This window comes from Rhamphochromis sp. 'chilingali' (genome assembly GCF_963969265.1).
Source record: "Rhamphochromis sp. 'chilingali' genome assembly, chromosome: 22".
Taxonomy (NCBI): Eukaryota; Metazoa; Chordata; class Actinopteri; order Cichliformes; family Cichlidae; genus Rhamphochromis; species Rhamphochromis sp. 'chilingali'.
The window spans coordinates 9,900,418-9,923,403 of record NC_137950.1 but is presented as its reverse complement, the minus strand read 5'-3'; the positions used below and the strand labels follow the sequence as shown (position 1 = coordinate 9,923,403).

The 22,986-nt window shown below is 40.1% G+C and overlaps 1 protein-coding gene across 1 annotated transcript in view; it reads right to left on the bottom strand.

Annotated features, from left to right (window-relative positions):
- Nucleotides 1–22,986, bottom strand: part of snx29 (sorting nexin 29) — a 150,776-nt gene that overhangs the window by 58,165 nt on the left and 69,625 nt on the right. The window contains exon 15 of the mRNA XM_080873801.1: nucleotides 15,029–15,135. Within this exon, the coding sequence (XP_080729927.1) occupies nucleotides 15,029–15,135 (107 nt within the window). The remainder of the gene's footprint in view (nucleotides 1–15,028; nucleotides 15,136–22,986) is intronic.

Sequence of the window (22,986 nt, the reverse complement as noted above, 5' to 3'; positions counted from 1 at the left end):
CTCTGAAGGACAATATGCCTTCTCTAATTATAATCTTGCAGTATAACAGTATACAGTACCATACTTTTACGCATTTGTAAAAATAAGTGGAAATTAAACTGCAACTCACGCTGTGATTTTTCTGGGCTGAACGAGTCTATTATTTTAATTTTCTACAAAACTGATATAATTTGTACCGTTAGCAGCACTTAAGTGGGATTAACAGCTGGAACCTTTAAATAAAACAAACGAAAAATCAGATTCAACTGATTCTCTTCCTCTACCATTAATAATGACAAATATACTAAAGCTCCGTGATTAAAACAAATACCTTTGTTGGTTATTGTGTATGTAAGAAAGACAAATTGCTTTCTTTTATTCCAACTCTGCGACTCTGCGAAGTTGAAGTGTACGGCTTAAAAGCAAATACAAGGCAACATTTATTTTTAATCGCACTGCGTGAGCCTTCACCAACCTAACTAATCACATCAAATATTTGAATAAATTAATCAGTCATGTTTTATGTAAGGATGTCATAAAAATAGCCAACAGCTTCAAAAAACGAAAACAATCTCATCTTAGCTTCAAATGCCTCATCCGATGCAGATATATCCAAAATACCGTAATGACTGACTGTGACTGAAAACTGGACTACAGAAGAGCAGAAGTCTCTCTATCAGGCATGCAGGGCTGGTTTAGTAAGATGCACTGCCTCACTTCAGCAAAACTGCCACCCAAGTGATGTCGACCCCATACAGTAAAGACTCCCCGCTCGAGTGCTCAAAGGCCCGCTCGCACAAGGACAAAAATCTCATGGAGGAGGATAACGCCTTATTCTTCTCTGCTTCTCTCCACTCCCATCTCTACAGAATCTCTCCGTGCGCCTCTCCCTCTCCTCTCCTCCCGTTTATGATCTGATCTGTGCCAAGCTGAGCTGGCCTGAATAAAAAATGCCATCGTGAGCTGAAACCCCCAAAAGAAGAAAACAGACGGGGGGAGCAGTGGTACAGCTGACCCAAAACCTCATAACCTTAATTACACATACTATAAATGGGGTGGAGCAAAATTAGATGGAGAGGAGGAAAAGCTCATCAGGACAAGAGGAAACAAAAGGGAAAGCTGATATCAGGGTTTGGAGGTCACAGGCTGTGGTACGGTGGCAATATTTATGCGTAACACTGAGTAAAACAGGCATAGTGGGTGTAGGGTAATGTGTGGCTACATACTGACTAACAACTCACTACCACATGAGTGTGCGTTGTCCCTCAGTTTGAGTCATATCAAGCCCTCTATTAAGCTATGAGGTACCAGCTGTTCAGCTTTTACAGCAAGTACATTTTGTTTAACGTCGCCAAAATCGTCATCCGAATTAACATTATAGTGATTACAGGGATGTCAATGGGCAAAAAGTCAAACTCTAGCCTTCACCAGTGGGTGATGTTGAGGTTTTATTTGCATACCATTTATGGATTCAATAAGTAAAATTGTTTTAGGAGTTGCTGTCTGATACTGACCTAGAAACCATCATCAGAGGACTGTCTATGGACGCCAGCAGGGTGTGCTGTGATGGAGTACACCCAGACTTCTCCTTTCTTTTTAATACTTGATTTTAAGTGGGTTTCTGCTGAAGTGGAGGCCTGTTAATTGGAGTGACAACTTGACATGAATACTCTGATCACAGAAGACAGAGAAGCAGGTGCAGCAGCACAAACTGAACCTGTTGTCTATGAACACAACACCCTTTTTTCATGTTACACTTATCCACTTTTTGAAGTTCGCACATTAGTATGTGCCCAGTTCGGAGCCAAGCCCGAGTGTTTCCTCTTAAATAACAGAAAGCACTTTCATAAACGATAATGTTCATACTATTTTGCTTTTCCGGGAGATTGGAAGGTAGTGAGCAGCTGGAGACACAAAGAAAGGGGATGAGCATGAGTCAAAGTGGCACCGGTGTCCCTGTTATTTAGCAACTACACTGCATCAATACAAGCAAACAAACAATGCAAAAATCATACGTGGTTAAAGATATTATGAATCAGTAACAGACATTGTTTTTGTTCATTTGTGTCCTTCCCAGTGCGTCTGAATCATTTTAAAAATAGGACTTTGACTGTGAGATTACATAAACTGTTCATCAGATAGGAAACCTAATAAAAGGCATCAAAGGTTCATTTAAATGTTAAACCTGGGTGAGACCTTAACCATAACAGGGCCGGTACTGGGCTTCTTTGTACATCTAATAAATGCAGCTTGGGTCTCTATGTGCATCTCTGAGTCACTTCAGCACAGCTGCTCCTTAAGAGGAAGAGACACAGCTGAGAAATGAGGGAGGGGGGGCAAGAAAGAGTGTGAGAGAGGACAAATATAGACATCACAAGCTGTGCTGTCCACTCTGAACTGAGGTGGAAAAAAACAACAACATACAAATAGAGATGGAGAGATGCGTTAAGAAGTGTGAGCTCATGAGAGCGGAAGATGGGCCGATAGAAAAGCTAGAAATAGAAGTTTATGGGGAAAAAAAAAAAGAAGCTAAATCTGTCCTGTGGTACAGACGTGGGTTTTTGTCACTGCGGCATCACACGGCGAGCTGCCTGTGCACTTGGATCACACATTTTTTTGATTATGTAGTATTATTACTTTGAGACGCTACAGTGATGACAATGTTAAAATACAGTCTGTCAGCTTTAATTTTAGGGGTGTTTTCATCACATGCGGATGAGCATTCAGGAAATGAAAGCCCTGTCTTGGTAAATGTTCTCGTGGCCTACACATGCCAGAAGTATTTGGGTGGATTAAGATTAGGTTTACATTGGAAAAGTTGTCACTTTCACCATCAAAACTTAACATTTTAATATACACTGACAGGAATTTGTCGGGATGAAGATTGTGGATTAAAAGAACACTCAGCTGGTAGTTATAGATTATTGCAACACATAATAAATGTTTTCTCTTTTTTGTGGACTTCTGTTCTTCCATGAATCTGAAGGGCTGATCTGTGTTTGCTGTGTGGTGTAAAACCAGCAGAATGAGACATATATTATGTACGGTGTGGTGAAAAAGTATTTTCTCCATTTAATAGGTTTTTTTTTTTTTGCATATTTGTCAAATTTCAATATAAAGATAATCCAGGTTAAAGCCAAGCGTTTCATATTTGATACAAGCTTTGTGAGTTTTTGAGACTTTTACATCATCATCCTCATCAGTATGATTAAATCATGGCATAATGTGCTGATTTTAGAGATGTTTTAGCCTATTTCACTGTTTAAGAACACACCTCTCACGTGTCAGGTGATAGTTGTAACTTTCAGGCAACAAAATAAATGTTGTGAACCACTGAAATGATCCAGTTGTTTTAAAAAACTGCAAAGAAGTTCAGTGATAAATCTGCCAGTGTCTTTAATATAAACAGCATCGTGTGAAGATCAGCAGGCAAAATGATGGAAACTTGGAGGAACCTGTCCTTGGTGAAAAGATAATAAGACTGGCTAAATAAATTCTGTTAATCATTTTAGAGTTTTACTCAACCGGCTTTTCAAATCTTACTCTGGTGCTGCAGAGCTTCTGTACAGTAGCAACGCTCAGGACTCCAGGATTCATCAGCCGAGTTCGATAGTAACAGAGACGAGCTGTGTAGCATTAATATACTTTGGCATATTGAAGCCCCGCATCAGGTACGCTGTGTTTTAATGCTGGTCTGGTGTTCGACTGCGTTACAGGTCTTGAATGATTCATCTGAAGATGAATAAAAATGCCCACAAATAGTAACTGAAATCATTAGTGCATTAAGGTTATGCAATCGAAGACATGAGAGAGCTTACCAGTCCAATCTGAACAAAGAAATCCATAATTCCTATAAAAGAGAGAATTTAATGCTCTGAAAGGCTTTTGTGCTCAGAGCCTGTCTGAACACTTCAAAGCAGATTCACCTGCATTATTTGAGAAAGAATAATATGCATTATGCAATATCTGGGCTACTCAAGGGTCACATTCACTTGCATTACACAGCAAAGACAAGGAGAATTATAGAAGCATGCTGGTTCATATTTTTCTGGTTATTAATATCGCTCTTGTGAGTCAGTAGCTTGTAATTGTTGCACTTGTTCTTGATGTTGTTTATGGTTAATTAATGAGCTTGTGGATCAAAGGGAGAATCCCTGATCCCACTGGAAGTTTCGACCTATATGTCTTTTCTACCCTGCAACAGCAATCTCATTCTACTTATCAATGCAGTACAGCAGATAGAAAATACTCAACACACTGCGTACTGAAACAAGATGAAAAATATCTGTAGTGTAAGACGTGACAGATCACTACTGAACAATCTGGCTAATGATGACAGAGGATTAGCCTAGTTAGATTACAGCACTACTGTATGATGTACCAAGCTCTCAAAATGAGGACAAAACTTGGCTGTTTAAATTAAAAATGAGCAATTTTCAAACTACTTTCAAACTCAAAAGAAATATTAAATGTTTCCAAAGACTAATTACTACATAATTATTAATCTCACCTTCCAGTTTGATTAATGGTTATCAAAATTAAAATGCCTGTTTTGGATTTTTATCAAATACATTTTGTTAACAAAACAAATAATTTTATGGTTTTTTAAAACATAAGTAGTTAAATCTCTGTCTATAACGTGCAATTATATGCCTAAATATGGGATATTTAAATGAAATGAAAAAAGAAATCTCTACATATCTGATCTGCTTCAGCAGCACTTGTTGGATTTAATTAAACTGACATTTGAAAAGTGCCCTTGTGTGCATTTTTTAAAATTTAATCTGGGTAAAGACTTCTTATCACTAGCGTACAAATTCAGTGGTTATGGCTAACAAGGTGTTTTATGAAGTCACAGTGACCTTGACCTTTGACCGAAAGATTCTCATCAGTTCTCCGATTTCAAGATTTTAAGAAATTACCAAAAGTTGTTCTTGAAACATTAAACGTATGGATGCAGTAATAATGCTTTTGCCTTATGAATGAAACTGCAGGACACTATGTACATATTGCAGAGTTAGATGTGGCTGTTCTCATGAAAAGGATCATCACTGGGCTGGGTTGTCAGGTGACAGGTGGGAACGTTATAAAAAGAGCATCTTCATACGATAAAAAGAGACGCAGCAGTCTGTTGTTGCCCACCGGTTCCACTTTTTTAAATGAGACTTCAGCCTATTCGTAGGCGACATTAAGAGGTTCTTAAAAAGATCCAAATTGGTTTTCAGAAACACAAAGAACTGATTTTACTCAAAGGAGTATTTGAACATCTCCTACTGGCTTAGAGGTTTCCAGGTATAAATCTGAATTGCCTAAAGAGAAGTAGCCTTTAAACTCTCCCTTTTTAAAATCATAACTAAGGAAGAGTTTTTCTTTAAAAATCTTTTCCTTTATTTATTTATTTTTTTAATAGGAGGACATTTTGTGCAAAATGTTCAATAAAAACATCCTGAATGGCTGAGTTAAGTTAACTTTAAGTGAACTAAAGTACTGCGCAAAAGCCCCAAGTCTCTCTTCATTTCTTTATAGTTTGCTTTAAGAAAATGGGAAATGGTTGCAGTGATTTATTGAAATGATAAGATAAGATAGAACTTTATTAATCCCTCGGGTGGGTTCCTCTGGGAAATTCGACTTCCAAAAAGCACAGCAACGACCGAAGTTACAGTTACAGAATTGTTTTTATATATATATATATATATATATATATATATATATATATATATATATATATATATATATATATATATATATATATATATATATATATATATATATATATATATATATATACACACATACATACATATATATATACACATACATACATATATATATACACACACACACACACACATATATAAATGCAGAGACAAATATAAATAAAATATACAAAGGGGATAAATAGAATAAATAGGAATAAAAAATAAAAATACAAGTGAATTGCACATTTCAAGTATTGAGTCTATTGCACTGTTGACTATCTACAAAAAGTATTGCACAAGGTATTGTACAGTGAGGTGAAGAGGCACTACAGCTTAGTTGTTCCCCCCTCCTTTGTCCTCCTGTTTCCCCTCCCTCTCCCCTCCAGAGAGGAGTTAAACAGTCTGATGGCGTGTGGGACAAAGGAGTTTTTAAGTCTGTTAGTTCTTGTCTTTGGGAGAAGCAACCTGTCACTGAACAGACTCTTCTGGTTGTTAATGGCCGTGTGCAGAGGATGCCCAGCATTGTTCATAATGTCCATCAGTTTCTTTAATGTCCTTTTCTCTGCCACTGTCACCAGAGTGTCCAGCTTCATGCCGACCACAGAGCTAGCCCTCCTGATCAGTTTCTCCAGCCTGGATGAGTCCCTCTTTGCTGTGCTGCTCCCCCAGCACACCATATTTAGCATGTGCAAAAATATTAAAACCTAGTATGAAAGGCAAAGATTCAGAGAGGTTTTTGGAATTCTAACAAACTTGAGTCAGTATGTGGTACGACCACATGTATTTTTCAACACAGCCTGAACTCTTAGGCATCTTTCTGGTCATTTCAGTAAGGATCGGCTGCAAGAATAGTTTTCCAGGCTTCTTCCCTGTCAAGATAATTCCCACACTGTTCCAGTAATGTTAAGGTTGGGCTCTGGAGGAAGCCAATCCATGACTGATAGCATGTTTTTCTACCCAGGTATGCTTGGACTGCATTGGGAGATAGTATTGCATAGGATCAAAAATTTTTTAAAAAGTGTCGATTTTCTCTGCAGTTTTGCAATTTTGACAGATTGGCCAACACCCCTGGCTGAAGTTGGAGTCCCAAACCATTTTATTCTAAATTTACAGCCACTGGTTCTTTGGGAATCACCCCATTGCTGCCTGCAAAAATACTATTTTATGCCTGTCAAACTGTTACCTCTGGTATTATTTGCTTATTCATCTAAAGGTATGATTGCACTGTTTGCTCAAGGCCATTTAAAGAGATTACATGAAACTCTGCTTCTTTGGAAGCAAAATACAAGGACATGAAAGCTGGCTCGAGACTTTTGCAAAGTGCTCTGTCGGATCAGCTTCACAATTGATAAAAAAATATAATTAAAAATGAACAGTCACATCCTGGTGAGTGTGCATGACTGGAAGCCTGATAAGTTCATAGAGGTGTTTCTGTACTGTACACCTTCAGCCTGCCACCAACAGCCTGCGTGCGCTGATAAGACGATGTGTTACATCATCGCCTGCCCACCTTTTCCTTATCGCCCAACACTCACAGATCGGTGTCATGCAGTTTGGGTGTTTCTCAGAAACCTCGGTGGAAATCTTTACTGCATTATGCAAAGCATTTTTGTTGTTGTTGTTTTTTTATTATTCACAGACAAAGAGAAGTACAATGCCATAAAGATGCAAATTAAAATGGTTATGTCTTTATTCCCTGGAGTTGTTGCACTTGCTCCCCCCTCGTTTTCATCTCTCTGCATCTGTCTGTCTTTCATGTCCTTTTTGTTTATTTCACTCAGAAACAGATCCACTGGGATACGGTGACGTGCTTGCACACTGATAGCTTTTTTTAAACCAGCTTTGATCAGACATTCATGAAGATTTATGATAGGGATTCACGCAGTTGGCGAATGCAAGCACACACGAACACGCCAGCATCACCCTCTGATTGACACGGCAAAGAATGAAAGGAAATAAGAGAAGAATGAGAGAAAACAGATTGTGGCACCAAAAACAAAGGCTTCTTACTCACTGAGACCGTTTGGTTATAGGTTGAATGAGTAAAACCAAAAACATTTTAAACAGATGATTTAAAGAGATGATTTCAAAACTGAGATGGGAAAAGCACACGCACAGCTAGCTGTTAGTCAAAGAGCAGACAGGCAAACGCAACCATACCAAAGAATTTCCAGATTTTTGACCTACATTACATAATTATTTAAGACACTTTTCTTGTTTATATTCATATTCATCATGCAAGACCATATAAAATGTGAAAAATTAGTACATGGAAACTTACCATTTAACCATGGCAACCAAGAACAGAGTGGCATCCCATTATTGATAACACAAACCGTGATCATCTTCTGTCCCTACACAACTGTCTCTAGTTTAACACCTGGCTCATGGACCAGCAACAGCACAAGTAAGAATGACCAACAGACCAGCTGTCCCACAAACTGTGTATATCGTGTATATTTGTGTTTGGGTGGTTAAAAAAAACAACTACAACTCCCTATTCAATGTGTGTGCTGACATATAATGGCACACACCACAGTTGAGGTCATTTCCTGACAGATGTTGCCCCTCAGGCACCTCAGGATGTTACAGCAGGACTCTGCGTTGAGTGTCCAACACAGTGCATTAACATTCCTGACGGTGGTCTGGGCCTGAACGCAACACCTTCAAATTACTGCAGAAACTTTTGCCTATTTCACAGATAAATCCTGTTCGGTCTATAAAAGCTGGAAACTCAGCTCTCATCGCTGGTGATGATCCTCAAAGCAAAAGCTGGTCACTGAGATACAGAAACTGATGTTTGCAAGGTGCATATTCTAAATCTAAGAATGCGTCTTGCAGGGATCAATCTCAAACTAGCAGCCACGCTGGGAGGAAGTTCAGAGGTGTTCAAGGAAACTACCTTAAGGAGAGATCTGCAAAGTTTACATCTGGTAAGATTTTTGTTTCCTGTGGGCATCATCGTGGATCTTTTTGATCATACTAATAGAATCAGTAACAACAGAGTATATCAGGCTGCTGTCGGTGTATTTCTCTTCACAGCCTTTTAGACTCTTGTAGCTCATTGTTTGATTTAATGGTCCACAAACTGTCAGTATGTTCATTTGTAGCCCCAGAAGGCAGGCGCTTTCAGAGGAAGTCTGATAAACCCACTGTATACTACCTGCTTAGGCTTTACAAGCAGAGTTGGTAGAAACTAAAATTCAGAAACAAAAGTCCAAATGAATGCCAGTATGGCTCCATATCTGTGTAAATTACTTAATGATCCATTGAAACTGCCATAATAAGGCTCTAAGGTGATTATGTTCTTCTGTCTAATCTGCATCTGCATTATCAGAACACCAGCTAATGCAGCTTTAAAAACATTTAATAAAAGTGGTTTTATTGTAATGATAAACTGAACTAAAGTGAGCTCACTGAAACTATAACAAATGGATTTTTGTAGCAGCAGTAAGAAATACTTCTTCTTTGGAGTCATCAGCAACCAGCCAATCATATTTGCTGCCTTGAATGGTGCAATCAGTAGCTTCAGTGGAATGGCCATATGAGGCTTCATTGCCCTTCATGCCTTTACAAGACATCACAAGCTTGGTTCTGGTAAAAGATGCCAAGCCCAAAACCAAACTCACAGGCCATCATTACCTGCATGTCAGGAAAAAGCTACCCTGTTGAGCAACCACTAAATTACTTTCATTTGTTGAGGTTTGCCTTGTGCACAGCTTCAAAGGCAACATGAAAAGGAAACGAGCATCGAGTTCTGAGTGCAAAGTTAAAGTCAATACAAGGCATTTGCATCATTAAATTAAAACTCAAATAGGTCAGAAACACGGGCGTGTTTCACAGGTTAATGAAGGTTGAGCCCCCATCCAGTATTTATTTGTCTCAGTGAGGCCTTTATGTATCAAACAAGGCTTGATGTGACATTTTCAAAAATCAATAACTTGGCTGCTCAGATTTTGTCTCAGTCACCGAGCGGAGACAGTGGAATCAGGAGTGTTGACAGCTGCTCGTGTAAATCACAAAATGTCAAATTCTTATATCAGGAGAAGCTGCGCTGCAGTTTCAGCTCGTGTGAGCGGTGCATTTATCACACTGCTAAAAGATGGACTGAGCTGTCAGGACTGAAAAGTATGGTCAATATGGAAGTGCCTTTACTCTATTTTTTTATTAAAACAGATTATTTTAATAAAAGTAAATTCAATTATTTTTATTGCTCACCAGCCATGAGCCCAGTTGTTGCTTTTTGTATCGTTTGAGTTTATTGGGAAAACGACCCTCATCTCCATTTGTCTGTGAATACAGCAAACAACTTCCTGATGAGTTTATGGGCTCAGTCTCCATTTTGAAGTTTATTGAATATAACATTAAGTGCGTTTTGTAATTTCTGGCCATGCTAGGAGGCAGAAAAGTGGATTATTCAGGATAGCCTCATTGCCTCTTTTGGAATTGCTGAAGTGTGTGTTTTTGCAATCAGATCCACACCTCACTCATCACATTCGGCTTCAAAATGCAAAGACACAGCTTAACAAACCAGCGTTTTGTTAAGCTGTGTATACACTAAATCTAAGTTACGGTGAGATTAGGGTTGCAAAGGCCCAGGCACCTTTTGAGATTTCCTGCGGCCAGTCACTCTATTCATCTGTATTTGTTCTCCCAGAACAAACACTGTAGACTGCAAACTCCACCTTGAATTTATTAGAGGATTTCTTCTCAGCTATAGCATGCTAGCATGGTTAGCACTAAAAGTAAGCTGATACCATGTCACGTGCAATGCACACAGAGTTTGGATTTTTTATGTGTGTGTTTGCTTCAACTGTCGTTCCTGTGTGATTAATGCTGTGCCTGACAATCAATTAGTCGCAACTAGGGATGGGTACCGGTATTCTGACATAAACGGTAGTAACCAGACCGAAAAGCAGCGCACATTTCGGTGCTTTTTTTCCCTGAGATGTCATACACTTTGGATTCTAGCCAATCTGTCTGTGAAGGTTCCCAGTCATCCAGGTCATCGTAGTCAAAGGAGCTTGCAAAGAAAAGCGTCTGGACTTCTTTAAGTTACTTGAAGACGTTTCACCTCTCATCCGAGAAGCTTCTTCAGGATCATCAGGGGGTCCTTTTGTCCCTCTGTGGGGGGATACTCCCACTAGGTTTATATCTGGGACTCTTATAGCATTTTGTTAAAAGCCGAGAAATGCACCGTATTTGATAGCTTGCTGCGAGACCTCACATCGAGCACATCTACTGCGGGTGTGGTGCCTGTTATTGGACCCGGAGTTAGCAACATCCCCCAAAAACCCGACCGGGAGAGTCCTGGCCCCTAGCCCTGCCAGTGTAGCAGAAATGATGACGGACGATGGCTGCAGCAGCCGTTCTTCTCTGCGTGAGTAGCTTAATGTTGTCCGTGTGTAATTTACATTGAGTAGGCTAACCACGTTATTACATTAATGCACGTAAGGTGAACTAGCAAACATCACCATAGCTACATGCTGCTGTCTTCTTGTTTGATGGCAGATGCTCGCTTCACCCTGGCCAAAAAGGCTAAAACGACCAAAGAAAAAGTGGAAAACAGCTAAACATGAGAGGTTTTTGGACAAAGTTTGTGTTGTTTCCATTGATTAAGCACTGCTTCCAGCCAAGAGTGATGCCATAAATCCCCTATAGCTGCAGAAAAGGCTAACATTGTTACCTTTTTACAAAAAAAAACAGCTAAACATAAGAGGTTTTTGGACAAAGTGTGTGTTCTCCATTCTTTAAGCACCGGTTCGGGCACCGGTTCGAGCACCGTTTAAGCACCGGCACCGTTTCAAAAGTACCGGTTTGGTACTGGTATCGGATAAAACCTAAACGATACCCTTCCCTAGTCGCCACATGAAGCCCAGACAGGATGCTCGTGTCCTGTGACAATTCCAATAATCACTCTGCATGTTGCTGTCTTCATTGTGCACAGAAAAGGCAGAATGTTGGCGCAAGATTGGACCGGCTCTGCCATCTTACTCCACCTAGCTTAACCCAAACCAGCAATCACAGCACTCCAGTGATTGCTGGACTTTTCTTGTTGGCAATATGTTGAATAAGAATAACTTAACTATTATGTCATGGCTCAAGTTTCTTATTTAAATAAAAATTTATAAAAAAAATTGTGCCATTTTTCTTCTTTTCAAAGACACTGAACTGGGACCAGTTCAGCCCACACATCACAACTCTGCTATTTCCGTTCATGAAAACACACACACACACACAGAGTTTTCCATTAAAAGCCATTTTTCTGCTTTGCCCGTCTCTATTTCACACTAATATCCCACTGCACTGAATATTATGGTAAGTCCTATTAAGGGCGACAGCTGACAGCACTGGTGATGAACAATAATAAGAACATTCTGTATCTCCTGTTAGCTGCAAGTCTTTCTTGTTCCATTTTCCTCTGTGGTTTGCTGTTATCTAAAGAGCAAGCACTAGCCTCACCAGAGCAGTCACACTCACATTTTACAAGATCCCTACTCTGCAACTTATTACCAAACAGGGACGAGGAAAATACCTGCATCCTGCACGACAGGATAATTTATACCAAGTTGGATGAAGGACAGAGTCTGCAGGGTGATTGTGCTCCACACTGTCCTCCGGTCTTGCTGTAAAGGCCCAAATGACACTGACAGCTCGGTAAACGAACAAATAAATAAGTAAACATCATTAAAAATGCACCATACATGCATGTGCATAAATAAGTGAGGACACAGTTTGGGGAAACACAGACTGAATTATTTCTTATTAAAAAAATATAAAACCTCAGATGAATTATTCATGCAGACACCCTCACACATGTCACTACCTATTAGAATACACTCTTACTGGGAGTGTTGTCATATTGGTCAATCTAACAGTAAACTGGACACAGCTCTCATCATTACTCAGACAGCAGGCAGAGTTATGCCTTATGTCCTATTATTATAGAGCTTCCTGAGATCCTCAATTGATGTTTTTGTAAAGAACCTGCTCGGGGAAAAGCTCTGTTGGCACTGTTATGGGTTTTAAATCAATGCAAATGCAGAAAGTCCAATTTCTCTACTTTATTTAGTTGGAGTAGCCTGGGGACATTTTTCCCCAAAACTAAAAGCTCTGAATGCAGGTATTAACGCAAATCATGACCTCATTTACTTTGATAATATATACAGTAAGTGAACACTTTGTATTGTGAAGTAGAAGCTGTGACTTCCCCCGTTCGTTTAAAGCAAACAGAAGCTTTCTGAAACTCGGGCACCGGCAGATGATCCTGAGAGTGAAATGCAGACGGGAACGTCGTGTTTATCCTTCCGAGTAAAATAAACAAAATAAAACTCAGAGTGAAAAATCAACTTCTTTGAATTGAGGCGTAACAAGGTTTATGTGGTTGGAATTTCAAAAGCTTCATTTCAAAGACAGACACAGCCACAGTCACAGCACATTACAGTTTCTGTACTACAGCGTGGCAGTCACGGTCATTTTTTTGAAGATGGGTGGAACTGGTTACCTAATCCTACAAATACAAGACTGAACAAACAGCGTAGCCCAAGGCATGTGTGTGGGAAAACCCTAAAACCTTCCCCACTTTATCAACTACTTTAGTCTAAACAGGACCATCATCATTTACTAAATTCAATAATATACTGTAGGGAAGTCAGAAGTGAAGTTTATGTAGAAGCACATTTAAGTGCAAACTGTTCGACAAACAAAAGAATATGAAATAAGATAACAACAAAACTGATCAACCTCAGTCTGTATGTCTGGGTGGTGGCGGTTAGTAATACTGGGTTACCACCTGTAGAAGTTCTTTGATGACCCTGCAGTGGTTGGCTGCACTAAGGGTGGGCAGGAGTTGAAGTACAGAAAGCTGGTCACTGCAATGAATGGCAGAATGGACTGGAGGACCAACAGCAATGCTCCGCACAAGAAGGGGATGAGTAAACTCTACTTTCTAAGGAAGCTCAGATCCTTTAATGTGTGCAGCAAGATGCTGGAGATCTTCTACTAGTCTGTGGTTGTAACTCCCATCTACTTTGCTGCTTTCTGCTGGGGGGAGCAGCATCAGTGCCAGAGATGCCATCGTTTAAGTCACTGAGGGCCAGCACGTAACTGAAGATTTAATGTACATATTATTTATTACTACTCTTTTGAAAATTCTCAAAAGTCTTATTTTTATTTTACTTCTCTATATGTAAATTTTTGGACTCTCTCACAGTATAACGCCCTCATTATGTGCTTTAACAAGAAAGAAAGAACCCACCTTCTGACAAAAATGGGGTGAAACATAAATCCAACAGCAGTAAACAGAAATCAGTATTCAGTCTGCTTTAAAAGCCAAATAATGCTCATACGAGTTTCAGAAATGAGTAATTTTGGAAAGCTCCTGATGTGAAGGTGCAGTTTGGTCCACTGCAAAGGCCTGATCTCCTTTATGTTTTAATCAGGACCTTGGGACAGCTAGGAGCATCTGCTCAGCAGACCTCATTGATCTAGTTGGAGTGAGCAAAGTTAAAAGATCAGAGACGTAAACAAGTGCCAACCCATGTAATGGCTTAAAAACAAACAAAATCTTCAAATCAATTCTAAAACTCAGCAGGAGGCAGATCTAAGGAAGCCAACACGAGTGATATCTGGTCTTGCTCGCATGAGCCAGTTTAACAGCTGAGCAGCTGCAGTCGGCCAAGCAGTGACAGACTGAATAAAGACGCAACAGTCGAGACAAACTGAGGCCATGGATGCCCTCTGAAGCAGAGCAAAGAAGCTCGTTTTAACAACAGCATGGATCCGTTTATCAAACGCAAAAAGTGCCGTGCAGACCACTCCCAGGTTCCTCACACAGAGTTTTATAGATCCTTAAAGGCCTGAAGCAGTAGAAAAAAATGAACATGTGAAACTAGTGGTCGAGCAAAAGCTTAGCAGAAAACGTTAACTGAGGTCACAAATCGAGTGATTATTTTCTCATAGACCTCAATAAATCTGACTACTTTTCACAACCACAGGAGTCGCCCCTTGCTAACGATGAGATAAACACAAATTGAAATGGCAGTTTAGCTACAATTAATCTTATCCGTATTTATTAATGTGGTAGAAAACACAGGGAACCGCTCTGGAACTAAACCCAGAGATACAATTTGTTATTTTATCTCTCCTGTTAGCACAATAATTGTCTTGAAGTGTGAAAATTGAGAGCAATGCAATGTCTCAAACATGAGGAACTAACATTTACAGTATGTCGCTCATGTGATGAACTGGAGGGAACCTGGAAACTTCCTGGATTTTATTATAAACAAGCTTTAAAAACATTTGACGCTGATCCTTCTCTCTGTAGCAGTATGAATGAGGACAACACTCACCTCGATGAGTTTGCGTTCATAGCTAGCAGCCAGCTCCTCAATGTCGCCCATGAACTTATTCTGTGGAATTGGAGTCTGCTCTTCGCTTGACCGCAACACGGACAGGGCTGCAGCAGACAGAGAAAGAGAGAGAAGGAGCATTGACAAAGATGAAAAGATACTGAGACATGTCCAAAGGACACGCTGTGGTGAAAAACTCTTATTACAGAGTCATCTTCTGTGGTGAGCTTTGACACTGGCAGCTGTTCCATGTCTTGTTTTGAACAACGCAACCATGCAAACACAATGAATCTCAATTTGGAATGCGATATGAGTATAACAATATAGTCTGCTTGAAAGACAACAACACGTCCACAGAGTATGCACTCTCTTAGAGTATGCATATATACTTCCTTTCATGTGCACTTAAAACCACATTTTTCTTTCTCAGAAATCTTCTTACTGTTCTGTCAAAATGATAAACTCCCCTTCTCTCACCATTGCCTGTTCTACTCCGACTTCCTCTTCAGATAGAGTTTATTGTTTCTTTGCACTACTGTAGCTTGCTAACTTGCTAAAGTCATCCCAGCAGAGCCTGAAGCGGCGCTTCTGAGCCTATTAACGTCAACTAATCCAGTTCCCTCAGCAAAGAACGGCAGAACACGCTAAAGTCAGAGCACTGAATCTTTTTTCTTCTTTTTTCCAGAAGGTGGGTGTAAGATGGATTGTTTTTTCACCTCAGCAAAAGCAAATGAACAGTGTTATTTCACTGCCACCACACATAACAAACACAGAGACTAATAGACTGAGGCTAGAAGGAGGGAGAGACAGGGAGAGAGACATGAGCCAAGACAAATAAAAGAGGTTGAAAATAAATTACACAGGAACATATTCAGCATGTCCAAAGGCCCGACAGAGCTCAAATAAACTCGTGGCAATGGCTCTTTAGGGGGAGGTTTTAGAAAATCTACAGCTAGACTGTAATTATAGAGAGAACCTCCAGCAAGTGTCTGAACGTCTAGACAGAGTGAGACAGGTATTGATGAAGGAGCTTCCTGTGGTTCCAAACAAAGGTACCGTAGGGAGAACAGCTGCTGAGAATCACAGGCAGGTACAAGTTCACAAATAAGAGGAGTAAAGTTATCCAAGTGGACTGCTGGTACGCACACATAGCTGTTCACATACTGTAAACATGTGCATGTTATTCTCTGGAGCAATAGTTCTCCAGGTTTTTTAAAGGTATTTCTTTGTTTTCCTTTGGACATTGGCTGCTTTTTTCATTGATTTCCAGTCCAGTCCTTGTACCTGACCATTTTTACAGAAATGCCTTTCACAAAATAAGCTTGTAGCTAAAAAAGCTTAAACACTAGAGCCTATGAACACAAAAAAGTACCATCAGCTGAGTGACAATGATCCCAAACACACTTGCAATGCAATAAAAGCAAATAAAAACCTGGATAGAAAAACACACAATGGAACGCTATCCTTCATGGATCAGCATGAATTATTTTCTCGCTGAAACTGAACTGACCTGTCTTCCCCATGTGATGTTTGTGTAATGTATGTATGGTATGTATGGCAGCCTTAACCCAATTTTGGGATGAATAAAGTATCATCAATCAATCAAAAACTGTTCACTTGTATACCATGCTTCTATGTATGTTGCCAAAAGTTTCAATAAATCACTGCAGCTCTCTGCCAAGTGCAGTGATTACTTTGCCCAGCAATGTCTGGCAGAAATCACCATTTGTAATAATGTACCACTTTAACAAACAAGTCATCTGCAAAAAAGAAATCAAGGAATTGTGAGGTGGCCTTTAACGAGGAGAAACAGGAATAAGGATGGGAAAATATCTTCTCCATATTTTCATTAAACGTTTCCAACAGCAGTTTACACCCAAAATTAGTACATACAAGTGAACATATACAACAAACAAACAATTATGTGCAAGTAAATATCAGCAAAAAATAGAGTCAGGAAACCCTGAGCTGGGACCATTCTCATTGTAGAGTCACCGCATAAAAACCAGTGAACAACTTTTATAACAAAAAGCAACCTGTGACATTTTTAATGAGGTTTGTGAGTCCACTTAAAGAGTCACTCAGAGCTTCAAACCGGTGGTGTCTAGCCTCCTGCTGCTGTCTCGTAACAGCTCCAGTTTTAGATAAAACATTCATGGCTGCAGAGCTGCACATTTTAAATTATCAAGGTAAATTTTATAAAAGGCCAAAGTGTTTAATTAACTTATTTTCTGAGTAACATTTAAAAAGCCTAAAGGGATTCAAAGGAAAGCATAAGCACCCCACGGACTTGACAAAATCTTCATATTTCTCTTATATAAAGATGTATGTACGCATGCAACAACAGAAACACCTCAGGAGGCTGACAGAAGCACATCATCACAGCTCCAACAAAGCGGCAGCGGCAAAGCAATCCCCCAGCTTATCTCTGGCCCGCCAACAGCACTGTACTGTATACAACAGTCAGCAGCCTAATAGCCTAGAAAGCTACAGTACACCGATATACACGGAGATAGAGAGAATGAAAATGTATAAATATTATAAAAAATACTGAAAGACATATTTCCCCAGAGAGGAATCCAAGATGCGCGCACGCACGCACGCACACACACACACACACACACACACACACACACACACACACACACACACACACACACACACAATCAAGCATAAAGAGGCAAACACACACACACACACAGAAAAATGCACATACATAGAGGACTGCTGACGGTGGAGCTTGCCATACCAATTTAACTCAGCTCTGAAGGGGTTTTTCCCCTTAAGTTGGATTTCTGTTACCTGTCACACTGATACGCTCTTAATAATGAAAATACAAGGAGTGTGTGGGCAGACGACAGAGGAGAGATAGTGAGAGGGGATTAGGAGGGAGGGCACACACAGATGTTCCTGACTCTAGGAAATTGAGCAGACAGCTGGTTTGGAATAACAAAACTAACTGAGCAACCGACCAAGCAGCTGTGTGTGTGTGTGTGTGTGTGTGTGTGTGTGTGTGTGTGTGTGTGTGTGTGTGTGCGTGTGTGTGCGTGCGTGCGTCCTGAAGAAAACCTCCAAAATATTGAGCTCTATGTGAGCAGATGCTTCAGCAGAACGAGCATTAGACATCGTCATAAGACTGTTTACTGGTGTTTGTGAGTGCCCTGTCCCACTCCCAGGAGTGTGAGTCTCCAGAGACATCTCTGAAATGATCACAGCGTGTGAGATAATTAGTCACTTAAGTGACGAGGTCCACTGAGACACACACATTGGGGAAAGACGGTGGAGTAAAGTTTTGGGTTTGGTTGTTAGGAGTGTTTTTGTGTTTTCAGTTACAAAGCAAGTTCATGTTTATAGGGAAGTCCATGTCATTTAGTCCATTGAGTTACTTTGCCTAAAATAAATGATTTAGTAATAAATGCATGAGAGGCTAAAATAATTCTGACCTTGCAGTACAAGGTAATGTGGAACATATATAATCTTTACTCTGACCCTGCACATATGATTGTTCTTACAGACAGACTTCCCGGTTAGTTGTGTCTTATGTTCACAGGACACAGATGGATGCGTGTATTTTCATAAAGCTTCCAATTAAGGTTCCAATTCAAGCAAAACAAAAGTACTCATTGCTGAATGACTCAATAAAATCATGCCAAGTATTCTATTAGATGTGCAGTTTTGTATTTGTAAGTTCTTTTTGCTAATTCTTCAATCCTTGATAAGTAGGGCTAACACAAGTTAACCCCCTTTGTTAACTTTCCCTATCACACACAAGGCCACAAGTCCAGACACGCCTGAGGCCACGTCCACACTAATACGTTTCGTTTGAAAACGCATCTTTTTCTCTCCGTTTTGGCTTTACGTCCACACTGAGACGACGTTTTCGGTCAAGGAAAACAGAGTGTTTTGAAAATGCTCTCCAAAGCATATACATTTGAAAACGCCGTTTTCGCGTCGCAGTGTAGCCTTTTCGAAAACGATGACACATTTAAGTCATGTGATGCAGTCATGTGACCAATTAACCTAAGATAGAGGGCATTATACAGCAGTTGTTTTGCTTGCTCTCAATTTTGACAGCCCTATTAAAGATTAATATCAGTCTGTACATGCTCCACATAGCTTTTCTTCTAATTCTTTAATTCTCACTCGCTTTTGCAACTTTGTACTTTAGTGTTAGTCGCAGCAACAACTCCACCTCATTGTGAGTCCGTTTAAAAAACTCGGTGCTTTTCTTCAACATTTTGCCGCCACGTTTCAAAGAGTTAGTAAATAAACGGCAGACAGAAATGAGGCAGGTCGAATCGTCTTCCGCTTCATGCATGCGCAGTACAGGAACATAAGCATTTTTGGTCGTTTCAGCGTGTACGTACAACTCTGTGAAAACGACTGAAAACGATAGTGTGGACGAGGAGCGTTTTCAGAAGAAAACGCCGTTTTCAAAATATCCTGGCTAGTGTGGACGTAGCCTGAGAGCAAGAGCCACACAGCTGTATGAAGCAAATGAAACTATATACAATCTCCCAGTGAAACACAGACGAGCAGAAATATTTCCTCTCTCCTTCAGCCTGATGTCGCCACAAGCTCAAACTATGCATAAGAAGAGTTGCCAGATAAACTCCATCTGGCCTTGAAGCACTTCAAAAGCAGGTTCATATGTACTGCGTATGAAATACAGAAAGCTCCCATAAAGAATGACCTAAACCTTCTGTGAAATCAAGGAAATCCTGAAATATCCTTTCTAAAGTGGGAGCTTTGACTGGTGATAATAACATCAGTGCCAGCAGTCGAGAAAGCGGGGCAGAGCCTGACACACTTGACTAATGCTGCTCCGTCCATTAGCAGTAAGGAGACGTGGCTCTGCATCCACGACCCTGAGCACGCAGCAGACTGAAGAACAAACAAATGTCCATCCTGCTACAGATGAGCTGCTGAATAAAACATGCGAAGTGCTCCCACTACAACAGGACTTATGTGCAATCAAGTGAAGCGCTCCTTGTAATGCCGTAACGGCACAAACCTGCGGCACTCACACCACTGTGAAATTGGGGCTCTTCTGAATCTTCCATTTCTTATCTCTGTATGAAATCGCTCCATCCCTCCCAGCTCCCGTTTCCCATCCTTTGTTCTTACTGTTTTTATGCCATTAACTTTCTTTCATCTCTTTGCACTTAAAAAAAATATGCGCGTCCTTGTTTTGCTTGAGTCTTCTCCTCTATTAAGAATTGATTTGGTTTCTCTTTTTCTCGTCTTTGCCGCGTCCTTCTTCCCAACTTTCTGCTCTTTCGTGCTGCCTTCATTCATCTCCTCTCACCTGCTTCTTCTTTTAAATCTTACTCATCATTCTTCCTTCACCTTAATGTCTGGCATCCTCTTTTGTGCAGGTAACTTTTAATCATGCATATGCACGAAAACTATAATTTAAAATGCACACACACACACACACACACACACACACACACACACACACACACACACACACACACACGGACATCAACAGAAACATAAGAAAGAAAGATCAAAAGATGAGCTGATAAAAAGGGGGGAAAAAAAAAACATGTTTTTTTTTCTCTACTAATGACAACATGCCTTTCTCCAACTCACACAAACACACACAGCTGAGTTAATCACACAGCCAGGCCATGTATTGTGGATGGGCTGGCTGGGGAGCAGGCAGGCGGCTGACTGCGTTAATTAATGAGTGCTAATCAAAAGCAATCTTCTTTCATTTTCTAATCGTTCATACTTCATTTCTCCCGTTCTCCTCCTTCCTTTGTGTATCAGCACTAAGAAAGAAAAGACAGAGGGGAAAGATCAGAGCCGCCTTGCTCCCGTTACACGGGACAAATAGCACAAGATTTTCATTCACCCAAACGAGAGGCAGAAGGTGTGGAAATCACTATTCTCCTCGCTCTGATGGGTCCAATCAGGGGAGCTCTGTGCCAGCCTGGCTCAGTCAGGGGTTCGCTGATCATGAGTGGAGAACCGACGACATCCTGATCACACATGCGCCCCACAAGAGCACACGCTAGCTTTCTCTCTCTTACTTGTCTTTAGCCTTCCTGAGTTGTCTGAAGTGGCATAAAAGGAGCCGCTCCAATTATAATGAGCAGAAAGAAAGCGAAGGAGGAAAGGGTTTTTGTTTTCTTTAGTATGAGCTTTGTAAAGGACTTCACTTCAACAAAGACAAATGAGAAACGTGAACAAACGACTAAATGTTGTGCGCTTAAACTGACAATCAGATTATCCTCTGAGTAAGCTATCAAACACAAAGGTTCAGGATTTTAATTTAAACGTTAAACAGCAACAACGTGCGCCATTCTCCTGGTTTAACCCAGAAAAAGTTGTTCATAAAAACACTGAAATCTGCAGCACAACTTTGAAAATATCTGTCTGCTTGCATTTATTCCTTTGCTTTCAATGGTAGTATTTGAGTTTGTTTTTTTTTTCCCTCCAGGAAGAGTCCAGAATTGCTCCAATCATAGCAAACCACCATCTATCACACCAAACTGCACTTTCCAGCCTTGCACGACACAAAAGGAGAGAAACAGTTCAAAGTCCTTTTCTTTTACCCTTGCGATATCTTTTGATTCGCAAACAACACGTCAACTTCTCTCACAGCCGTTTTAACAGAAATCTAAAATCATTCTTCTTCCTAAAATGGAACAGAGAAAGTTACTTGTTGTCCGCAAGCCGACCTGACCTCCAAACAATGCCTTTTTTTCTTGATCTAGTTTCAAACAATCAGCTGGACGCTGTCAGATAGAACTTTAAAGCGTAAAATCAGATGCGGTGAAATGGACAAAAACATTTACAGCGAGGAGAAGAAATGTCACATGCCTGGTGGTGTAATGGCAACAACAGTATGGTCGTGACTCATGCAGAACATTTGCAACGGTGACGGCATGCAGGGGAGTTTTTGGTCACGATATTGTGGGACAATCACACATTGAAACACCGGTTTGATACACCTTTGCATTTGGATATTTATTAAAGTTTTAAAAGGTAAAGGTTTCAATATTCTTATATTTAATAATATAATATCACCCTGATCACTTGCATTTACAGCTTTAGTGAGAAGCTGTTTTAAGTAAAAAGCTCACCAGTTCTGTTTTGTTTGTTTTTTTAAAAAAAGAAGAGAAAAGGAGCCGTTTGTTGGACAAAAGTGGCCAGAGGCATTAAGATGTGAGGCATCAACAACAAGAAATAAAGTGAAAAGTAAGTGAAAAGTAAGACACAAACAGTAGACGTGACATTCGCCTTTTATTATCGTGTGGAGAATTCAGAAAGCTATATGTAACATTATTATTTTGAAAGTGACTTAGCTGGCTGAAATAGCTTGTAACACCTGTTAAAATAAGGTTTTAAAGGCTAACTAGATGCCGGGTGCTAAAATCGTCCTCTGACATGTGCATTTTTTAAGCGAATCAACATCAGCTTGTTAATGTTTTTAGTCCTGAACAGCAGCTAATGGAGCAGACTATTTTTTCCCAGTGGGCGTAGTTTTCAGAGAATGATACATGTGCTCTGTCATGGCGGCACATTTAGCAGCAAGAGCCTCGGGCAAAGGGTTGGTCGACACAAAATAATGACGGGGCTGGTAAATTGTAATGTCCCTCTGTGGCTGCGGGAAATGTAATGTGAGAACGAACATGTTTCAACATAAACATGGAGATGATATGAAATCGTGGATATCAACAGAATTGGTAGACAAGGAACTAACTTTTTGTTAGTCTTTCTGGTTTCCACTTGTACTCAGTGTTCTGACTACTATTAACCAATCACGGAGCAGGATTTAGTCTACTTATCTGCAACTAGCTAAAAATGCCAGTATGTTTTACTATCAATCTGATTTGGTATTTATGTTGAGTATTGAGGTTTAGCAGTCATGTGATCATTAAAAGCATTAAATCATTTTGTCCGTCATTTTGGAGTAAAGTGAATGAGGTTCCATAGACCTGGAG